The 20,654-nt window shown below is 33.0% G+C and overlaps 1 protein-coding gene across 2 annotated transcripts in view; it reads right to left on the minus strand.

Moving 5' to 3' along the window:
• Positions 1–3,158: 3,158 nt before the first annotated feature.
• EAF2 (ELL associated factor 2) overlaps positions 3,159–20,654 on the minus strand; it is a 38,383-nt gene continuing 20,887 nt past the window's right edge. Inside the window, exons 5-7 of one of the 2 annotated variants that reach the window (XM_064494731.1) lie at positions 10,480–10,737; positions 6,481–6,600; positions 3,159–3,619 (exon numbers count right to left, since the gene is read on the minus strand). In XM_064494731.1, coding sequence (XP_064350801.1) covers positions 3,573–3,619; positions 6,481–6,600; positions 10,480–10,737 — 425 coding nt within the window. In that variant the 3' untranslated portion in view covers positions 3,159–3,572. The remainder of the gene's footprint in view (positions 3,620–6,480; positions 6,601–10,479; positions 10,738–20,654) is intronic. The other variant, XM_010981548.3, reaches the window with a different exon arrangement.

Below are 20,654 nucleotides of genomic sequence, written 5' to 3' on the forward strand. Positions count from 1 at the left end.
TTCCGAATTTCATAAAAATGAAATAATGCCATTTACAACGTTTGTGTTTGATTTCTGTTACTTAACATTACGTCTGTGAGATTCATCTGTTGTTGCCTGTAACAAGATTCTTTTCTCCATTGTTCAGTAGAACTCACAAATATGCCACAATTTATTTCTCCATTTTTTTGTTGAAGGACATTTGGTTTGTTTTCAGTTTTAGGGTTGGCTATTGTTGTCTTAGTTTAAGCTAGGAATTATGCTTCCCAGAATCATCTAGATCAGAACTTGAGTGAGATTTGGGAGGTAGAAGTGAAGTAGCAGGTATTACTCTGAGTGGTCACAGACTGGGTGGAGGTCATGGTCAGATACCTTGCGCCAGTGAGGCTTTGTCCTTTGCTGATGAATCTGAGTGTATAGGAGAATGCATTCAATGTACAGGCTGTTTATATAGCCTCAGGGTTGGGCAGGAGCGTGTGAATAGGTTGGGGCATTTTTGGTCTCTGCTGTACATGTACACAGCCTGAGCCCGAAATACCATTGCCTTCACTAGGACTGCAACCTCAGACTAGTAGGGCTAAACTCTTGGCCATTCCCCTCTGGTCAGCACTGAAGAGGTCATTTCTACATACAGCCTTGCTGTGCATGGGTGTTACCTACTCCTACCAATTGAGAGAGTCCTCATGAAGGAGCGAGCTCTCAATCTTTTTAGAATACATTTTTTATGATTTTTTTTTTTGATTCTTGAGCTGTTAATTTTGATTCATCTCTTAAGAAAACTGGAAATTACTGGAGTAATTATTATAGGAGTAGTATGTGAATGATATAATTCCTGAATTCTGACATGTCTAAGAATGCCTTCTTACCAAACTGTGGATACATAATTCATAGGTCACACTCATATCCTTGTGCAGACGCAGCTTTACTAACTTCAGAGGTATGGAATAGTTCAGAGCCCACTGATTTTTGTTCCTTTGTAGCCAACTTAATTTTCCTACTTACATGCTTATATTATCATCAGTCTCATCAAACCACTCAGAAAGGTCAAACTGAAAGAATATGAGCTTATGTTAACTAACCTTACTTTAATAATCATTTCATAATATATTCACGTTTCAAATCATCACACTGTACACTTTAAAACTTACACAATGTTATATGTCAATTATATTTCATTAAAGCTGGGAGAAAAAAAGATATGTGCTTAGAGTCATGTTAGGATGGTTCTGACAGAGAACCTCACATCTGAGAACTTGTCTCATCCATGGCTCCCTACATTTCAACATCCGAAAATGCATCAAATAAGGAGATAACATGAGCAAAGGAGATATTATTTCATTATTCTCTAAACTACTTATGTTTTCCCTTAAGGGGTATAGAGAATGATACAGTAGGTATTCAATCCATAAAAAAGATCTTTAAGAACATGTTTCATTTATGGGGGAAATAATAACGGGGGAAAGAGTGGAGCTGGGCTTTTAAAAAAAATGTATGGGTGAAATATGTTTCATTTATTAAAATTTTTTTTAATTTTTATTTTTTGATTTACAATGTTGTGTTAGTTTCTGGTGTACAGCATAGTGATTCAGTTATACATAAATATATATACATATTCTTTTTCATTACAGGTTACTACAAGCCATTGAATATAGTTCCCTGTGCTATACAGCAGGACCTTGTTGTTTAGCTATTCTGTAATAGTAGTTTGTAGCAGCCAATCCCAAACACCCAATTTATCTCTCCCTCCCTCTCCCCCTCCCAGTAACCAAAAGTTTGTTTTCCATGTCTATGAGTCTCTGTTTTATAAATAAGCTGTAAATCTAAATAGCTCAAGGATGAGCTGTTTAGATTGCAGGAGGTATACTTTGAGAACATAATGTGTGTTATGTATTCAGCATTATCAGCTCATATCAACATGTACTCATTTCTGGCAGAGTAAACACTAAAAAAAGAAATCAGCAGTAAAAGCTATTATAATTTGTATTCCTGTTAAAATGATAAGCATGTTTTACTAACACTTTGAATACTCAAGCTTGCTTTAGTTAAGAAATAAATAATACAGTTGTGGTATTGATGAATAAATATATATAAAAGTGAGAATACAAAGAAATTGTAACTGAAGGTAGGCCAGAGAGATAAAGGGAGAGAGAAGACAGTGGTAGAGATTAAAACTAAAACTTAAGAATTAAAAAAAAAAAATAACTACAGAACTTCCTATAGTAAGAGGTGAAGTTGAATAAAAATTTTTTTCATAGTTGCCAAAACTTGGAAGCAACCAAGATTCCTTCAGTAAGTTAGTGGATAAATAAACAATAATACATCCAAACAATGTAATATTATCCAGTGCTAAAAAGAAATGAACTATCAAGCCATGAAAGAGATACGGTGGAAATTTAAGTGCATATTACTAAGTGAAAGCAGTAAATATGAAAAGGTTGTTTAATGTATGATTCCAATTATAAGACATTCTGGAAAAGGCAAAACTAAGGAGACAGTAAAAAGATCACTGATTGCCGGGGCTGGGGTGTGGAGGAATGAACTGGCGGAGTACAGGATTTTTAGGGCAGTGAAACTATCTTGTATGATACTGCAGTGGTGGGTAAAAGTCATTATACATTTGTTAATACCCACAGAACGTACAACACAAAGAGTGACCTCTAATGTATAGGACTTTGGGTGATGGTGTGTGAATATAGGTTCATGAATTGTAAAAAACAAAACAAAACAAAAAAAACCTGTACCACTCTGGTGCAGGATGTTTATATTGTAGGGGAGGTTGTGCATGTGTGGGAAGAGGGGTATATGAGGATCCTCTGTACTTTCTGCTCAGTTTTGTTGTGAACCTAAAACTGCTCTTAAAAATAAAATTTTAATTAAAAAAAAAAAAGACCTTGCTGCTGGTCAGTAGTTTTCAACTATAATATTTATCATTTCCTACAAACTCAAAAATGTTATAGGTATAAATATTAATTATGTATCTCATTAACACAACTGCTTATTTTTACCTCAAAAGCAAAATAAAATAAAAATATCTAAGAGATAAAAGAACATGATAAAATATGTGAGAGATAAGAGAACAACTGTTTCATTAAAACAATTACTTAGCTTCACCTTTACCCTAAGTTATAACTTACTTTTCGACTAAAATTTAAGAAGCAACAGATAAAAAGGCTCAGAGATATAATTAAAACAATGGACATTTATTATAAATCAACAATTTTGACATTTCACAATTGAAAACAGCAGTGTGGTAAAAAAAGAACACTGAACTTGAACTTTAGAACACCTGATCTGCCACTTGTTAACTAACAATATGTGGGCAAGTTACCTAACCTCTGGATTTGTTTTCTTATCTGTTAAACTTCATAAAAGTTTTAAGATTAAATGAAAACAAATGAAAATGCTGGTACTCATAAAAGGTAAGGGAAAAAAAGTAATATTAACTGAACCAGAGTTCAAAAACTCTGAACTGGATTTAATTTCTTATCATCAAAAGTTAAGATTCCTTTTCCTCAGTCTTAGGAATTTTTATTCTTAATATAAAATAAATTATCACATGTCTTGTAAATTTATACTTAGAGCTCAATATTTCTTCAGTCATCACTGTCACTTCCTGATTCACTCAGCTGCAAATCATTTCCTAAAATAAAAAAAGCAACACTGTAACAATATTTTAATATTGAATATTTTTGGAAAACATAGATATTATGCAAAATATAACCCCAAAGTGATCCTCATTGGTCAGTATTTTGTCTTTAATAATCATAGATGCTTATCCTATAATTTAGTCACATCATTAGTAACTCAAATAATACTGCCTATAAAGAAAAAAATAAACCATCAATCTTCAGTATAGTTTTAGTATTAACTGACATCTATTTTAATCTTTTTTCATATACCAACATCACCTCTTTTTTATACCACTGATTTAATTACATCAGGAAATGAGAAGAAAATGTGGTTTAGAAGATCATTCTATTTTGAAGAATGAAATAAAGTTATATAATTTTTTAAAGTTTCAGCCAAAATCATTAAGTAGTATATGTTAAGAGTAACTCACATTGATTCTTTTGTAATACATCCATGTGGTTATAGTCATGGAACTTACAGTCCAAATGGGGAGACAGATAGTAAACAAGTAGACAAATATATAATGTAATATTTATCTCAAGTAGGGATAAGTACTATGAAAAAATGAAGATGGGTGTAGGGGAGTGGTGGAAGGAGCTATTTAGACAGAGCAGTTAGGAAGGCCTCCTTGAGATAGAACATTTGGACAGAGATCCAAATGTTGAGAGAGAGTTGTGAGAATATGGAGGCGGAGAAACTGCCCAGGCTCAAGGAACAGAAAATACAAATGCTCCAAGGTAGAAGCATGTTTATTGTGTTCTCTGACAGCAAGAACACCACTGTGGCTGGAGTGGAATGAATGAGAAAAGAACAGTAGGAAATAGGTCAGAAAGATACCTAAAGACCATGCTGTAGAGGTCATGGTTAAAAAAAAAACTTCAGATTTTGTTTGAAATGTAATGGGAATTCAATTCATTGGAAAATTTTAAGCAGGCAACTGAATTGAACTCTATCGCATATCAGTGAATAGGCTATAATAGTGTGGAAGAAACACGGAATCAAGTAGAGCAGTTATGAGCCTATGTAGTTTCTTATGCAAGAAATAATACTGGCTTTGAGATGGACAAACACTGTATGATTTCACTTATATGTGGAATGCAAAAAACAAAGCAAATGAACAAGCCGAAACAGAGTGATGAATGCAAAAAACAAATAGGTGCCAGAAGAGAGAATGGTAGGGTGAGGAGAGAAATAGGTGAGGGAGATTAAGCAGTACAAACTTTCAGTTATAAAAGAAATGAGTCACAGGTATGAAATGTACAGTGTAGGGAATATAGCCAATAACTATGTAATATCTTTAATTGATGACATATTATAACTAGACTTATCATGGTGATCATTTTGAAGTATACAGAAATATCAAATCACTATGTTGTGTACCAGGAACTAACATAGTGTTATAGGTCAATTATAGTTCACAACCAAACAAACAAGCAAGCTCATAGAAAAAAGATCAGATTTGTGGCTACCAGAGGTAGGGGGTTGGGGGTGGAGATCAAATGAAGGTAGTCAAAAGATACAAACTTTCAGTTATAAGATAAATAAGTACTAGGGATGTAATGTATAATATGATGAAAAGAATTAACACTGCTGTATGTTATAAAAGGAAGTAAATCCTAAGAGTTCTCATCACAAGGAAAAACATTTTTTTTTCTATTTCTTTAATGCTGTATCTATATGCAATGATGGATGCTCACTAAATCTATTGTGATCATTTCATGATGGATGTAGTCAAACATTAGTTGTACACCTTAAAATTATACACTGTTGTATGCCAATTATATCTCAATAAAACTGGGGAAAAAAGAAAAAGAAATAATATTGGCTTAGACTCAGGTGGTCCAGGTGAAGGTAATGCTAAATGGTCAAATTTATAATTTGCTTTGAAGATAGAGCTTACAGGACTATCAACAGTATTGGATTTAGTGCATGAGAGAAAGAGAAAAGTGAAGAATGACCTCCAAGGTTTCTGGTCTAAACAACTGAATAAATGGTGGTATCATTCACTGAGATGAGAAACACCAGAGGAACAAGACTGTAAGAAAAATCACAAGTTCAATTTTCAACATGGTACATTTGAAATAGCTAATAAACATTCAAGTATATATGGTACAGGCAACTGGATATATGAGTCTGAAGCTCAAGGTAGAGGCTAGAGCTAAAAAAGTGGTGCTGGGAAAACTGGAAGCTTCCTGTAAAAGAGTGAAATTAGAACATTCTCTAACACTATACGCAAAAATAAACTCAAAATGGATTACAGACTAAGTGTGAGACCAGATGCTATAAAACTCCTAGAGGAAAACATAGGCAGAACACTCTTTGACATGAATCACAGCAATATTTTTTTTGAACCAGCTCCTAGAATAATGGAAATAAAAGCAAAAATAAACAAATGGGACCTAATTAAACTTAAAAGCTTTTGCACAGCTAAGGATACCATCAACAAAATGAAAAGACAACCTACAGAATGGGAGAAAATATTTGCAAATGATGTGACCAACAAGGGACTAATTTCCAAAATATACAAACAGCTCATACAGCTTAATATTTTTTTAAAAAAGCAATCCAATTTAAAAAAATGAGCAGAAGACCTAAATAGATATCTCTCCAAAGAAGATATCCAGATGACCAACAGGCACATGAAAAGATACTCAGCATCACTAATTGTTAGAGAAATGCAAACCAAAACTACAATGAGATATCACCTCACACCAGTCAGAATGGCCAACATTAAAAAGTTCACAAATGATAAATGCTGGAGAGGGTGTGGATACAAAGGAACCCTCCTACATTGTTGGTGAGAATGTAAGTTGGTGCAGCCACTATGGAGGACAGTATGGAATTTCCTTAAAAAACTAAAAATAAACTTACCATATGATCCAGCAATCCCACTCCTCGGCATATATCCAGAGGAAAATATAATTCGAAAAGACACATGCACCCCAAAGTTCACAGCAGCACTGTATACAATAGCCAACACATGGAAACAACCTAAAAGTCCATTGAGAGATGACTGGATAAAGAAGATGTGGTATTTATACACAATGGAATACTACTCAGCCATAAAAAATAATGAAATAATGCCATTTGCAGCACAATGGATGGACCTGGAGATTGTCATTCTAAGTGAAGCAAACCAGAAAGAAAAAGAAAAACACCATATGATAAATATGGCTTATATGTAGAATAGATATGGCTTATATGTAGAATCGAAAAAAAGGACAAAAATGAACTTATGTACAAAACAGAAACAGACTCACAAACATAGAGAACAAACTTATGGAACTTATGGTTACCAGTGGGTAAAGGGGGTGGGAAGGGATAAATCAGGAGTTCAAAATTTGCACCTCTTGGGGAATGATGGAAATGTTAGCTATCTTGATTGTGGTGGTAGTTTCATATGTGTATACACCTATCAAAATTCATCAAATTGTATATCTGAAATATGTGTAGCTTACTGTACAAGAATTATACCACAACAGAGGTGTTTTTAAAAAGTATTCTTTTACACAGATTTAAAATTCTCTGAAACTTACAAGGATGCAACTATCATGTAAACTGAAAGACTTTACCTTTTTTTTTAGAACTTTACAAGGATTTTCTTTTTTTAATCATTTTTGAAAACATCAGTGATATCAATGCTGCTCATTGTATTTGGATCAGCAGTATAGTACCTCAACACTTCTCTGCGTATGCAATTCTATGAATATATATGTACATACTTTTCCAGCCCTTATTTGAACAAGTTAAATAAAAAGAAAAATTATCGACATACGAGTCGAATGCTGTCTTGCTTCTCTTAGTTTCAAATTTATTCATTAAAAGTAAGTGCAATTTTCTGGCACTTTGTTAGGTCTTCTGGTCATACCTGAACATTTTCAAAGTAGAATATATGCTATTTTTATTTTGTCTTATTATATTAATTATTATCAAAGATGTATGTGCCTAGATGATACTTAGCTATGAAATTCATTTCAACATAATAATAACATAACATAGTATGTTATTAAAGAGAATTCTGAGTCTGAAAAGGTTGAGAAATGAGATGACTGCAGTAACAGTAAAAAAAAGAAAAAGGAATTTATTTCCTCTTATTAGGAAACTTACAGTTTGGATAAAATGTATCAGGAAAAGAAATTCACTAATTTTTAAAAAGAAATCCTAAGTGGTTATTACTGGTATAACAAGATCACTGCTAATTTTTCCATATCATTTTTTAAAATATGCCTATGTTTAGAAAGGGAAGATGTTCTTTCTTTGGATTTTTTTTAATGTAGTAGTGAGTTTACAATGTTGTGTCAATTTCTAGTGTACAGCATAATGTTTCAGTCATACATATACATACATATATTCTTTTTCATAATCTTTTTCACTATAGGTTACTACAAGATATTGAATGTAGTTCCCTGTGCTATACAGAAGAAACTTGTTTATCTATTTTATACATAGTAGTTAGTATCTGCAAATCTTAAACTCCCAATTTATCCCTTCCCGCTCTCTTTTCTCCCTGGTAACCATAAATTTGTTTTCTATGTCTGTGAGTCTGTTTCTGTTTTGTAAGTAAGTTCATTTGTGTGTGTGTGTGTGTGTGTGTTGTTGTTTTGTTTTTTTTTTAGATTCCACATATGAGTGATAATTACATGGTATTTTTCTCTTTCTGGCTTACTTCACTTAGAATGACATTCTCCAGGTCTATAAGCACCATTTAGGTGTACCCCCAAACTGCTGAGATATTTCTGATACTGCTTACTTATAAATATTTTATAATTTCATTATAATTTCCTTTTAACATGTAAGTCACTAAGTCTATGTGCTCTGACAGTTTCTAAGCATGTATTTTAAATTATTTTTGTTATTTATTTTTATTTTCATTGTATTATAGTCATATGATATGATTGATAAAATATGAATTCTTTTAAATGTGTTATTTCCTTTGTTCTAATGGAAAGTAATTTCTATAAATGCTTTATATTTATATTCTTAAAAGAATGCCTAGTTTTCCTTTTTAGACTGTAAGATTCTGTGTATTTACTATTAGAATGGGCATGTTAATTATGTTGTTTGAAGATTTTATACCCTTACTAAATTCTGTCTGCTTGATTAGAGATACATTAAATCTACTATTATGATAGATTTGTCAGTTTCTCCTATTTCTGTCAAATTTTGTTTTAAGTATACACACATATGTAACTACATACTTTAATATATGTACATAGATTATGAAGGTGTATTATTATGGGCATACAGATTCATAACTGTTTATCCCTCTGGTAAATTGAACTTTCGTCATTTGTCCATTCAAGAAATCAGATGCTAAAATTTCACCTCTCAGGTTAGGGATAATAGCACTAAAGACAAATAACTAGAAGCTCAAAAGACCTCTCCTGGTCCCTAATTAACTCATAGTTTTATATTAACTCTCTACCACCCATTTGTGGCTCCTCCCTTGTTTAGTTCTGTTATTAGGCTACAGCTAGTCAGTCTTTCCTAGCTGCTCACTTTATTATTATTAATTAACATAGTGAAATTAGTTTTAACCAAACAGAAAGTCCCATTCTCCCCCAGAGTATCAGCCTGCATGCCTTCATTAAAAAGAATTTATGGAGCATCTACTATATATCAGGTACTGTGCTAGGTGTTAGTACTAGTATTCAATGATAAGCAACATAAACAAGATCACTGTCCTTCCAGAACTTATACTTTAGAAGAAAGCAAATCACACAAATATAAATGTATAATTGTGACAACTGATATAAAGAAGACATTGCTCTGAAGGTCTATAACAAGAGGGATTTGACCCTGTCAAAAAGGTCAAGAAAGTCTTTGTTGATAAAGTAAACCTTAAACTGTAATCTTAAGGAGAAAAAGTTAACACATGAAAAGAAGAAAGTGCTTCTGGCTGAATGGACAGCACATGTAAAGGCCCTGGGGTAGGTTAAAGTATTTGAGAATGGTGACAAAAAGAAGGCAAATGTTGCTATAACAAAAGGAGCAAGACCTTAATGTTAAAATGTTTTGTTTCTATCCTAAAAGAAATTATAAGCTACTGAAAAGCATAAAGTAGGAGAGACAAAATATATTTGAATTATGCAAAATACATTTGACATGGCTGCAATGTACTTAGTGATCAAAAATGGGTTTGAACTGATAAGAGGTGAACTGGTTAAGAAGTCACTGCATAGTTTAAAGCAAAAAAATAATAGGTTTAACTACAGTGACAGTAGTTGAGATGCACAGAAGTAGATGAATTTGAGATTAAGGAGGTAAAATAAATAAGACTTGGTGAAAAATTGACTAAACTATATAAAGGGAGAGGAAGTCAACCCTTGGATACAATCAGGCTTCTGGTTTGCATAATTAGATGAATTCTGCCTTTCACTAGAAGGAAACACAGTTAGTCAAAGATTATAAAATGGTTTTGGACAAAGTGAATTTGAAATGTCTTTTAACATGAGATAACGTTGGATTTATGTGCCTAGAGGTCAGAGGTCTGGTCATAGATGCAAATTTACAAGTTATTTACACATAAGTATTAACCAAAATAGAAGTATGAAGATTATCTGGGGAAAGAAAATAGAATAAAAAGAAACAAGGAACTAGAATTACACCTTGAGGAACCCCAGCTCCAATGACCGAGTTGAAAATTATAAACCAGCAAAGAAGAGACAGAAAAGTATCTAGAAAGATAGGAGAAACACCAATAAGGCGTTATGCCACAGAGTAAAAAAAATGAATAATTCAATAAGAAGGTAATGGTTAATCTTGTCAAATGAATAAAAAAGAAGTCTTTCTTTTTATCCAGTTTTTAGACCATAATGGCTCCACTGTGAATTCTTACTTTTCCAGTTACTCACGCTTATGTATACTTACTTAAAGTATTCATCAGAAGGCCACTGTTGTCATATTTATTATGACTGGCATCTATCTCAGGAATCCTGCGCTGTGGCATGGCAGACATGGTAGGATGTCCTGAGATATAATTCCCTGGATCAGAAGGAGAGGATCTGCACTCTTCATCTTCCGAATCACTGGAACTATCCTCACTGCTTGATGATGATGAACTTTTGGAATCTGATGAACTATCGCAACTACTCATCTGGTCCATTAGACTAGCCTCTGCCATCAGTTCTGAAAATAAAAGAAAAGATAATAGAAAGGTTAAATAAATGATACTAACTGTAAGGGGACAGGGTATAGCTCAGTGGTAGAGTGCATGCCTAGCATGCACAAGGTCCTGGGTTCAATCCCCAGTACCTCCACCAAGTAAATAAATAAATAAACAATTACCTCCCTCTCCAAAAAAAAATAAAATAAAATAAAAAAAAAAAGATGAATAATATGAGCTGTAATTATTAAATAAATATAATAAAATTTGAATGTATGAGTTTCTAAAAAACTATTTATGAGGCATAAATAAGACTAAACACACATTTACAGCATTCAAAGCATTTTATTTAAAAAGTTCCCCTACAAGTACAAAAGGAAAAGCAAAAATTGCTCTTTCCTAGCCCCTCCTCAAGTTTCTTTAATCCTACTCCCCAGGAATAATCACTGCTAACTTTTTTGTGACCATATGCTTTAAAATTCTGCTTGGAAAATGGTATTTTAGATTTTGACACCCAACTTATCTATTGTTAGAGATTGAGCGTGCTTTGTTACCACCCAACCAAGAGTTGAAAAAAAATGGGGGTGGGGGGCAACTTTTCTAGCAAAAATTGCAGCCCTGGACCCAAGTCTTCCTTTCTTTCTCAGCAGTTCTCTGGTAGTACTTCTTTCTCCCTGTCCCATCTCTGGACAACATACATGCACAGGCCTAGGACCTCCCCCACCACCAAAATAAAATAAAAACCTCATCTACCATTAAGTGAAGCCATATTCAATTTTGGGATTATGAAAGGTAAAAGATATAGGCAATATCTAAATGTTAACACTAGATTTATACCATTATACTTAAATACACAAGTAATTCAAATAAAATATACAAAAAAGGAAAATTTTAAAAATGTAAAAACAGTATGGAGATTCCTCAAAAGACTAGGAATAGACTTACCATATGACCCAGTAATCCCGCTCCTGGGCATATATCCAGAAGGAACCCTACTTCACAATGACACCTGCACTCCAATGTTCATAGCAGCACTATTTACAATAGCCAAGACATGGAAACAGCCTAAATGTTCATCAACAGATGACTGGATAAAGAAGATGTGGTATATTTATACAATGGAATACTACTCAGCCATAAAAAAGAATAAAATAATGCCATTTGCAACAACATGGATAGACCTGGAGAATGTCATTCTAAGTGAAGTAAGCCAGAAAGAGAAAGAAAAATACCTTATGAGATCACTCATATGTGGAATCTAAAAAAAAAAAAAAGAACATAAATATAAAATAGAAACAGACTCATAGACATAGAATACAAACTTGTGGTTACCAAGGGGGAAGGGGGGTGAAAAGGGACAGACTGAGATTTCAAAAGTTGTAGATATTGACAGGTATACACAGAATAGATAAACAAGATTATACTGTATAGCACAGGGAAATATATACAAGATCTTGTGGTAGCTCACAGTGAAAAAAAAAGTGACAATGAATATATGTATGTTCATGTATAACTGAAAAATTGTGCTTTACATTGGAATTTGACACAACATTGTAAAATGACTATAACTCAATAAAAAAAAGTTAAAAAATGTAAAAATTAAAATCTATTCTGATAGAAATCATCCTCTAATACTTTTCTTATTTCCCCAATACATGTAATTCAATGCAACACATACAGATGAATTTTTTCAACTTTATTGAGGTATAATTAGCAAAAAAACCCTTGTATATCTCTACAGTGTACATGATGCTTTGATATACATATACACTGTGAAATGATTACCATAATCAAGTTACTTAATACATTGGTCACCTCACATGGTTACCATTTTGTTTGTGTGTGTGTGTGTGTATGTGATGGGAACACTTAAGATCTCTCTCAGGAAATTTCTAGTATACAATACAGTATTATTAACTATAGACACCTTACTGTACATTAGATCCCCAGAACTTATTGACATTAAAACTAAAAGTTTATACCCTTTGACCAATAAGCTCCTCTTTTTCCCTTACACCTGGCTCCTGGCATACTTTCTACACTCTGTTTCTATGAGTTTGACTTTTTTTCTTTTTTTGGATTCCACATACAAGTGATGTCATACAGTATTTGTCTTTATCTGTGTAGCTTATTTCACTTATTTCTCTTTCTGATAGCCTATTGTTAGTAATAGAAATGCAACTGACTTTGTACGTTGATTTTGTATCTTGCACTTTATTAGTTCTAACAGGTTTTTTTAGTGAAGTTTTTAAGGTTTTCTATACAAAATTGTGTCACCTGCAAACGGAGACAAAATTTATTTCTTCTTTCTCATGTGAATGTCACTGAATTCTTTTTCTTGCCCAGTTGCACTGGCTAGAATTTCCAGTACTATGTTCAATAGAAATGATGAGAGTGAGCACTCTTGCCTTGTTCTTGATCTTAGAGAAAAACCTTTCAGCTTTTCACTGTTGAGTATGATGTTACCATACATGGTCTTTACAATGTTGAAATACATTTTTTCTATATATAATTTGTTGAGATTTTTATCATGAAAGTATGTTGAATTTTGTCAAATGCTTTTTTTCTGTGTCTATTGAGATGATCATATAATTTTTATCCTTTATTCTGTTAACATGGTGTGTTACATTTATTGATTTGTGTATGTTGAACCATCCTTGCATCTCAGACTAAATCCCACTTTATCATGATGTATAATCTTTTTAATGTGCTGTTGAATTCTGTTTGCTAGTACTTTGTTGATGATTTTTGCATCTATGTTCATCAGAGATACTGGCCTGTAATTTTCTTTTCTTATAGTGTCCTTGTCTGGTTGGTACCAGGGGAAAGCTGGCATCATAAAATCAATTTCAAAGTGTTCCTTCCTCTTCACTTTGTTGGAATAGTTTGAGAAAGATTAATTATTCTTTAAACAGTTGGTAGAACTCACCAGTGAAGCCATCTGATCCTGGGCTTTTTCTTTGCTAGGAGTTTTCTGATTACTGATTCAATATCCTTACTAATAATTGGTCTGTCAGATTTTCTATTTCTTGATGATTTAGTCTTAGCAGGTTGTGTGTTTCTAGGAATTCATCCATTTCTTCCAGGTTATCCAATTTGTTGGCATATAATTATTCATAGTAGTCTTATGAATATGTGTTTTTCTGTAGTATCAATTTAATGTCTCAGTTCTGATTTTACTTATTTGAGTTGTCTCTCTTTTGTTCTTCATTAGACTACTTAGAGGTTTGTCAATTTTGTCTTTTTAAAAATTCAACTCAGTTTTATTCATTTTTTGTATTGTTTTTCTAGTCTCTTTTTATTTTATTTCTGCTCTGATTCTTATTGTCTCCTTCCTTCTGCTAACTTGGGCCTAGTTTGTTCTTTTTCCAGTTTCTTGAGGTATAAAAGTGGTTTCTTTGAGATCTTTTTTCTCATGCAGGCATTTATTGCTATAAACTCCCTTCTTAGAACTTCTTTTGCTGCATACCATAATTTTTGGTGTATTGTGCTTCCATTTTAATTTATTTGAAGATATTTCAAAATTTCCTTTTTGATTTCTTCTTTGACCCACTGGCATTCGGGAGTGTGTTGCTTAATTTCCACATTTTTTCCCGGTTCTCCTCTTATTAATCCTAGTTTCATACTGTTGTGGTTGGAAAAGATACTTAATATGATTTCACTCTCTTTAAATTTCTTAAGATTAGTTTTGTGACCTGACATAAGGTTCCACTTGTCATAGTGGGATTCCACTTATGAGTGCCTTCTGGCCATGTGGTATCTCTGATTGAGGAGAGGAGTACCAGGCCAGGCAGAGAAAGAGAGAACTTCCAAGACTGGAGCCACTCGTGGCATGATCTCCCTTGCCAGTACTCCTCGCTGTATGGTGTCTCTGGGTGGGGGAGGGGAGTCCCAGGCCTAGGAGAGAAGAACAACACTTCCCATGCCAGGGCTGCTTTTGTGGCATGATCCCCTTTGCTGATAAAGTAGCCCACACAGTGTCTCTGGTAGGGAAGAAGAGTCTCAGGCCCACAGGGACAAAGAAAATTCCCAAGCGGGTTGCTTGCTGTGGTATGACTCCTCTGCCACTAAACATCTCTCTCCAATAAACATACACACAAGATGTCTCTGGATGGAGAAGGGGAGTGTTTCTTGGGGTGTACCCTTTTTATGGTGGGATCTCCCTTGCCATTTTTGTGGTGGGACCCTACACTATCTTTTGCCAATATCCTCTGGGTAGGGAAATGGAACCTCAGGCCTGGAGAGAAAGGAGAGTATTTTCCCTGGTGACAAGTTGTCAGCAGATCTATCCCTGCTGTTTGTCTTGTCTGAACTAGCCTAGTGTTGGATACTTCTTTCAATCTGGGGGAAGAATGAATTTGGGATGCCTTATATAGCTAAGTTGGGGGTCAAGACATGTTAGGCCTGAATTGTCATCTTCTGGGAGGGGAAGGTTATAAGATGCCCTGACTATACTGTTCCTCTAGTCCTTCCTGGGGTCCCTAACCAGATTACCTTGCTCTTTCCACCTTTCAGAGTTCTCCTTTGGTTGTCTTTTGTGTTATTTCCAGGGTTTATAGTTTTACTTAGTGGGGAGAAGCAGAAAGAGATAAGTCTATGCCATCTTGTCCCACAATACATTTTAAAACACTGGATTTATACAGAGTATGTCCTCTACCAAAACAAAATAAAATTTAAAATTTATAAGTGGAACGTACATAATCCCCAAATATTTGATAAGTAAATACACTTCTAAAAAACTCATGGGTCAAAAAAGAAATCAAAAATAATTTAGAAAATACTTCTAATCGAATGAAAATGAAAACACAACTTATCAAAATCTGTGGAATACAACTAAAGTATAGCCTAGAGAGAAATTTAAAACATTAAATGATTATATTGGGGGGGGGTCTCAATTACATGAAATAAACTGTACCTTAAGAGGTTAGAGACAGAAGAGCAAATTAAAACTAAAGTAAGCAAAAGGAAAAAAATAGTAAAAGCAAGAAACAAAGACAACAGAGAAAAGTAGTGAAAATAAATGAAACCAAAAACTGATTGCTTGAGAACATAAGTAATATTGATAAAACTCTACAAAGTGTGTCAAGAAAAAAGATACTAGACATGAATTACTAATATCAGGAGTCAAAAGGGTGACTGCACAGATCCTACAGAATTAAATGAATAAGAAGGAATACTGTGAACTACTTTATGCCCCAAAACTCAACAAATTAGATGAAATGGATCAACTGCATGAAAGGCACAAACTATTAAAGTTCACTCAAGAAGAAACAGATACCTGAAAATTCATAAGTTTTCTTTAGACAGTTGAGTTATAGTTAAAACCCTCCCTATTCCCCCCACACATATCTCCAACTACAGATGACTTCACAAGTGAATTCTACACTCATTTAAGGAAGAAATAATACCAGTTTGATACAAACTCTTCCATATAATTAAAAAGGAAGGAATACTTTTCAACTCATTCCTTAGGGCTAGAATTACTGATACAAAATCCAACAAAGACATTACAAAATAAATTACAAATCAACATGTCTTATGAACACAGATACAAAAAATTTAAAGAAAATTTTAGCAAATCAAATTTAGTAATACACAACAGTGGTTCTCAATCAGGGATGATTCTGTCACCTAGAGAGACATCTGGTAATGTCTGGAGATATTTTTGGTTGTCACAATTGGGCGCAAATGGTGATACTAGAATCAAATAGGTAGAACCTAGCAATGCTGCTAGACATTCTACAATGAGTGAGACAGCCCCTGACAAAGAATTATTCAACTCCAAATGCCAATATTGCTGAGGTTGAGAAATGCTAATATAGTAAAAGGATAATACAACATGACTAAGTGGGGTTTTCTAAGGCATATAGACTTTCAAAAATCAATGAATATAATTCATCATATTAAAAACTGGAAATTAAAAGCCATCTCAAAACAGTAGAAATTTTAACATTCTTGATAAAAAAACTCTTAGCAAAATAGAAACAGAAGGGAAGTTAATCTGATGAAGGACACCTAGGAAAAGCCTACAGCTGAAATCATACATAATTGTAAGAGGCTAAATATTTTCCCTCCAGCATCAGAAATACGAGGCTTCTCAATTTGACCACCTCGAGTCAACATCATGTTGAAGGTTCTAACTCATACAGTAAGTCATGAATAAGAAATAAAAGCCATCCAGATTGGAAAGAAAGAGGTAAAATTGTCATTATTCACAGATAACATGACTGTGTATGTAGAAAATTTCATGGTATCTACAAAAAAGCTACTAGAATAGTGAGTTTATTAGCAAGGTTAAATATATAGGAACAATATACAAAAATTAATTGTATTTCTATGTACTAGCAATGAGCAATTAGAAATCAAAATTATATAAATAAGAGCATTTATAATAGCTTCTCAAAATTAAATAATTATAGATAACTCTAACAAAATATTTGAAGAACATGTATGCTGAAAACCATAAAGCACTGCTGAAAGAAATTAAAGATCTAAATAAAGGGAGAGAAATATTCTGTTCATGGGTCAGAAGACTCAATACTGTTAAAATATCAATTTTCCTGAAATTGATCTATGGGTTCAATGCAGTCACAACAAAAATTTCAATAAGATTTTTAAGAAATTGAGAAGCTAATTCTAAACTTTATATGAAAATGGAAAAGTCCTAGAATACCCAAAACAACACTGTAAGAGAATAATAATGTAGTAGGACGAAAACTTCCTGATTTCAAGACTTATTATAAAACTACAGTTATCAAGATAATGTGGTGTGCCTGGCATAAAATAACAAATGTATCAATGTAATAGAATAAAGAGTCCAGAAATAGACCCACACATATATGGACAACTGATTTTTTTAAAAAAGGTGCGAACGTAATCCATTTGAGAATAATTAGCCTTTTCAACAAACGGTGTTGGAATAATTCAATCTCCACATGCAAAAAAATAAACTTTGATACAAAAATTAACTTAAAATGTAACTTAGACCTAATTGTAAAACTATAAGACTTGTAAAAGAAAACATAGGAGAAAACCTTTGTTACTGTGACCTTGGTTTAGTCTTCAAAATTTTTTTTCAACATGACACCAAAAAGACAATCTAGAAAAAAAAACTGACAAAATGGGTGTATTCAAAAGTAAAAACTTTGGCTCTTCAAATGTCACTGTTAAGAGAATGAAAAAATAAAATTCACAGTCTAGGAGAATACATACATGCCTTCTGTTTTCAAAAATGGTACACACACACACACACACACACACACACCCCACACATTATATAATATGCAAAAACTAACTTTTTTGCTTCACAATATATCTGGATATCCTTCTTTGTTCCTAAAATGTAGTCTAACCCCTTTTTTAAATGGATGTGTAATATTGTAATCCCTTCTTGATGGACACTTAAAATTTTTCCATTTTTTCCCTTAGAATGAAAAATGCTTCACAGAACATTCTTATGTGATTGATACTGATATATCTATGTAGATATCTACCTATCTGTACAAGTTTCGTTATAAGAGGAATTTCTAGATAAGGAATAGGCACATTTTTAATAGTTATTAGCAAATAAGTATGATGATAATGATAGCAAAACCTTTTATAGTATTTTCTAGGTACTAGACACTGTTCTAAGTGCTTTGTAGAAAAAATGCCTCTACAAAAAATAAGTATGTGCCAATTTATACTTCCTCAAAAATGTATGAACATATTTGTTTCCCTTTATATCCTCACCAGTACTGGCTGTTGACAAAAATTTTAGCTACTGCCAAGCACATAAATGGAAAAATATCTTTCCCTATCAATATACCCATGGCATTTTCCATAGAACTAGAACAAATAACCTAAAATTTATATGAAACCACAAAAAGACTCCAAATTGCCAAAGCAATCTTGAGAAAAGAGAACAAAGCTGGAGGAATCAAGCTCCTTGACTTCAGACTATACTATAAAGTTAAAAAAACAGTAATCAAAACAGCACGGTACTGGCACAAAAACAGACACATAAAACAATGCAACAGAATAGACAGCCCAGAAATAAACCCACACACTTATGGACAACTAATCTACAACAAAGGAGGTAAAACTATACAATGGAGAAAGGACAGTTTCTTCAGGGAAACTGGACAGCTAAATGGAAATCTAAAAGAATGAGATTCGAATGTTTCCTCACACCATCTATTAAAATAAACTCAAAATGGATTAAAGCCCTAAATATAAGACCTAAATCATAGAACTCCTAGATAAGACTATAGGCAGAACAGTCTTTGACATAAAAATTGCAGCAATATTTTTTTTTTTGGATCTGTCTTCTAGGGCAAAATAAAGAAAAGCAAAAATAAATAGGACATAAACTTAAAAGCTTTGCACAGCAAAGGAAACCATCCACAAAATGAAAAGACAATCTACTGAATAGGAAAGAATAATTGCAAATCATATGACTGATAAGGGGTTAAGATCTGAAATCTATAAACAGCTCATACAAGTCAGTATCAAAAATAAATTAAAAACCCGATTAAAATATGGGTGGAAGACTTGAGTAGACATTTTCCAAAGAGAAGATATACAGATGGCCAAAGGCACATGAAAAAATGCTCAGCATCACTAATCATCAGAGAAATACACATCAAAACCACAATGAGAAATCATTTCACACTTATCAAAATGGCTATCATTAAAAAGCCTACAAATAATAAATGTTGGCAAGGATGTGGAGAAAAGGGAACCCTAGTACACTGTTGATGAGAATGTAAATTGGTGCAGCCACTATGGAAAACAGTATGAAGATACCTTAAGACAGAACTACCATGTGATCCAGCAATTCCATTCCAGGGTATATATCTGAAGAAAACAAAAACACTAACTCAAAAAGATACATGCACTCCAATATTCATAGCAGCATTATTTTAAAAAGCTAAGATATGGAAGCAATCTAAGTGTCTTTCAACAGATGACTGGATAAAGAAAACGTGGTATATACATACACAATGGAATATTACTGAGGCATAAAAAAGAATGAAATTCTGCCATTTGCAAAAATGTGGATGGACCTAGAGGGTATTATGCTTAGTCAGGCAGAGAAAGACAAATACGATATGTTAATACTTATGTGTGGAATCTAAGAGATGAAATGAATGTATATAAAAAACAGAAATAGATTCACATACATAGAGAACAAACTAGTGGTTATCAATGGGGAGAGGAGAAGGGGCAGGGGTATGGGATTAAGAGATACAAACTACTATATATAAAATAAACAAGCAAAAAGGATATATTGTACAGCACAGGGGAATACAGCCATTAATTTATTATAACTTTAAACGGATTATAATCTATAAAAATATTAAATCACTATGTTGTACACCTGAAACTAATATAATATTGTAAAGCAATTAAACTTCAATTTAAAAAAAGTTTTTTTTATGAGATGCTTTGCTATATAGCACATGGCCAGTTTTTTTTTTTTTTAATTTCACGTGGACTTGAAAAAAACTGTATATCTCAAACTGTTCATGCAGAGTTCTATATATGTCTACTTAAGTCAAGCTTCTTAATGATACTTTGCAAATTGTATTAATTTGGGGTCTCCTGAATCTATCAATTTCTGAGAGGGGTATACTAGAAATCTCCTACTATGAAATGAATTTATTAATTTCTCCTTGAAATTATGTTAAATTTTTGGCTTATTCATGTCTAGGCATACTCATGTAACTCCTTCATAGTGTCAGACACTGTAGGAATGAAACTATTAAATTATTAGAAAAAAATCTTTTAATCTTAAAATTTGCATTTTGAAAGCATTAGTGGGTCTGATCAATTTTTCATATATTTACTGGCCATTGCATATCTTATACTGTGAGACAGACTTAAATCCAGATAGAAATTTTGCAGGTGATAAAAATGGCTTTTTATACCAGAAATAGAGGCTTATTCAATAAATGAA

This window comes from Camelus dromedarius, chromosome 2 (genome assembly GCF_036321535.1).
Source record: "Camelus dromedarius isolate mCamDro1 chromosome 2, mCamDro1.pat, whole genome shotgun sequence".
NCBI classification, from domain to species: Eukaryota; Metazoa; Chordata; class Mammalia; order Artiodactyla; family Camelidae; genus Camelus; species Camelus dromedarius.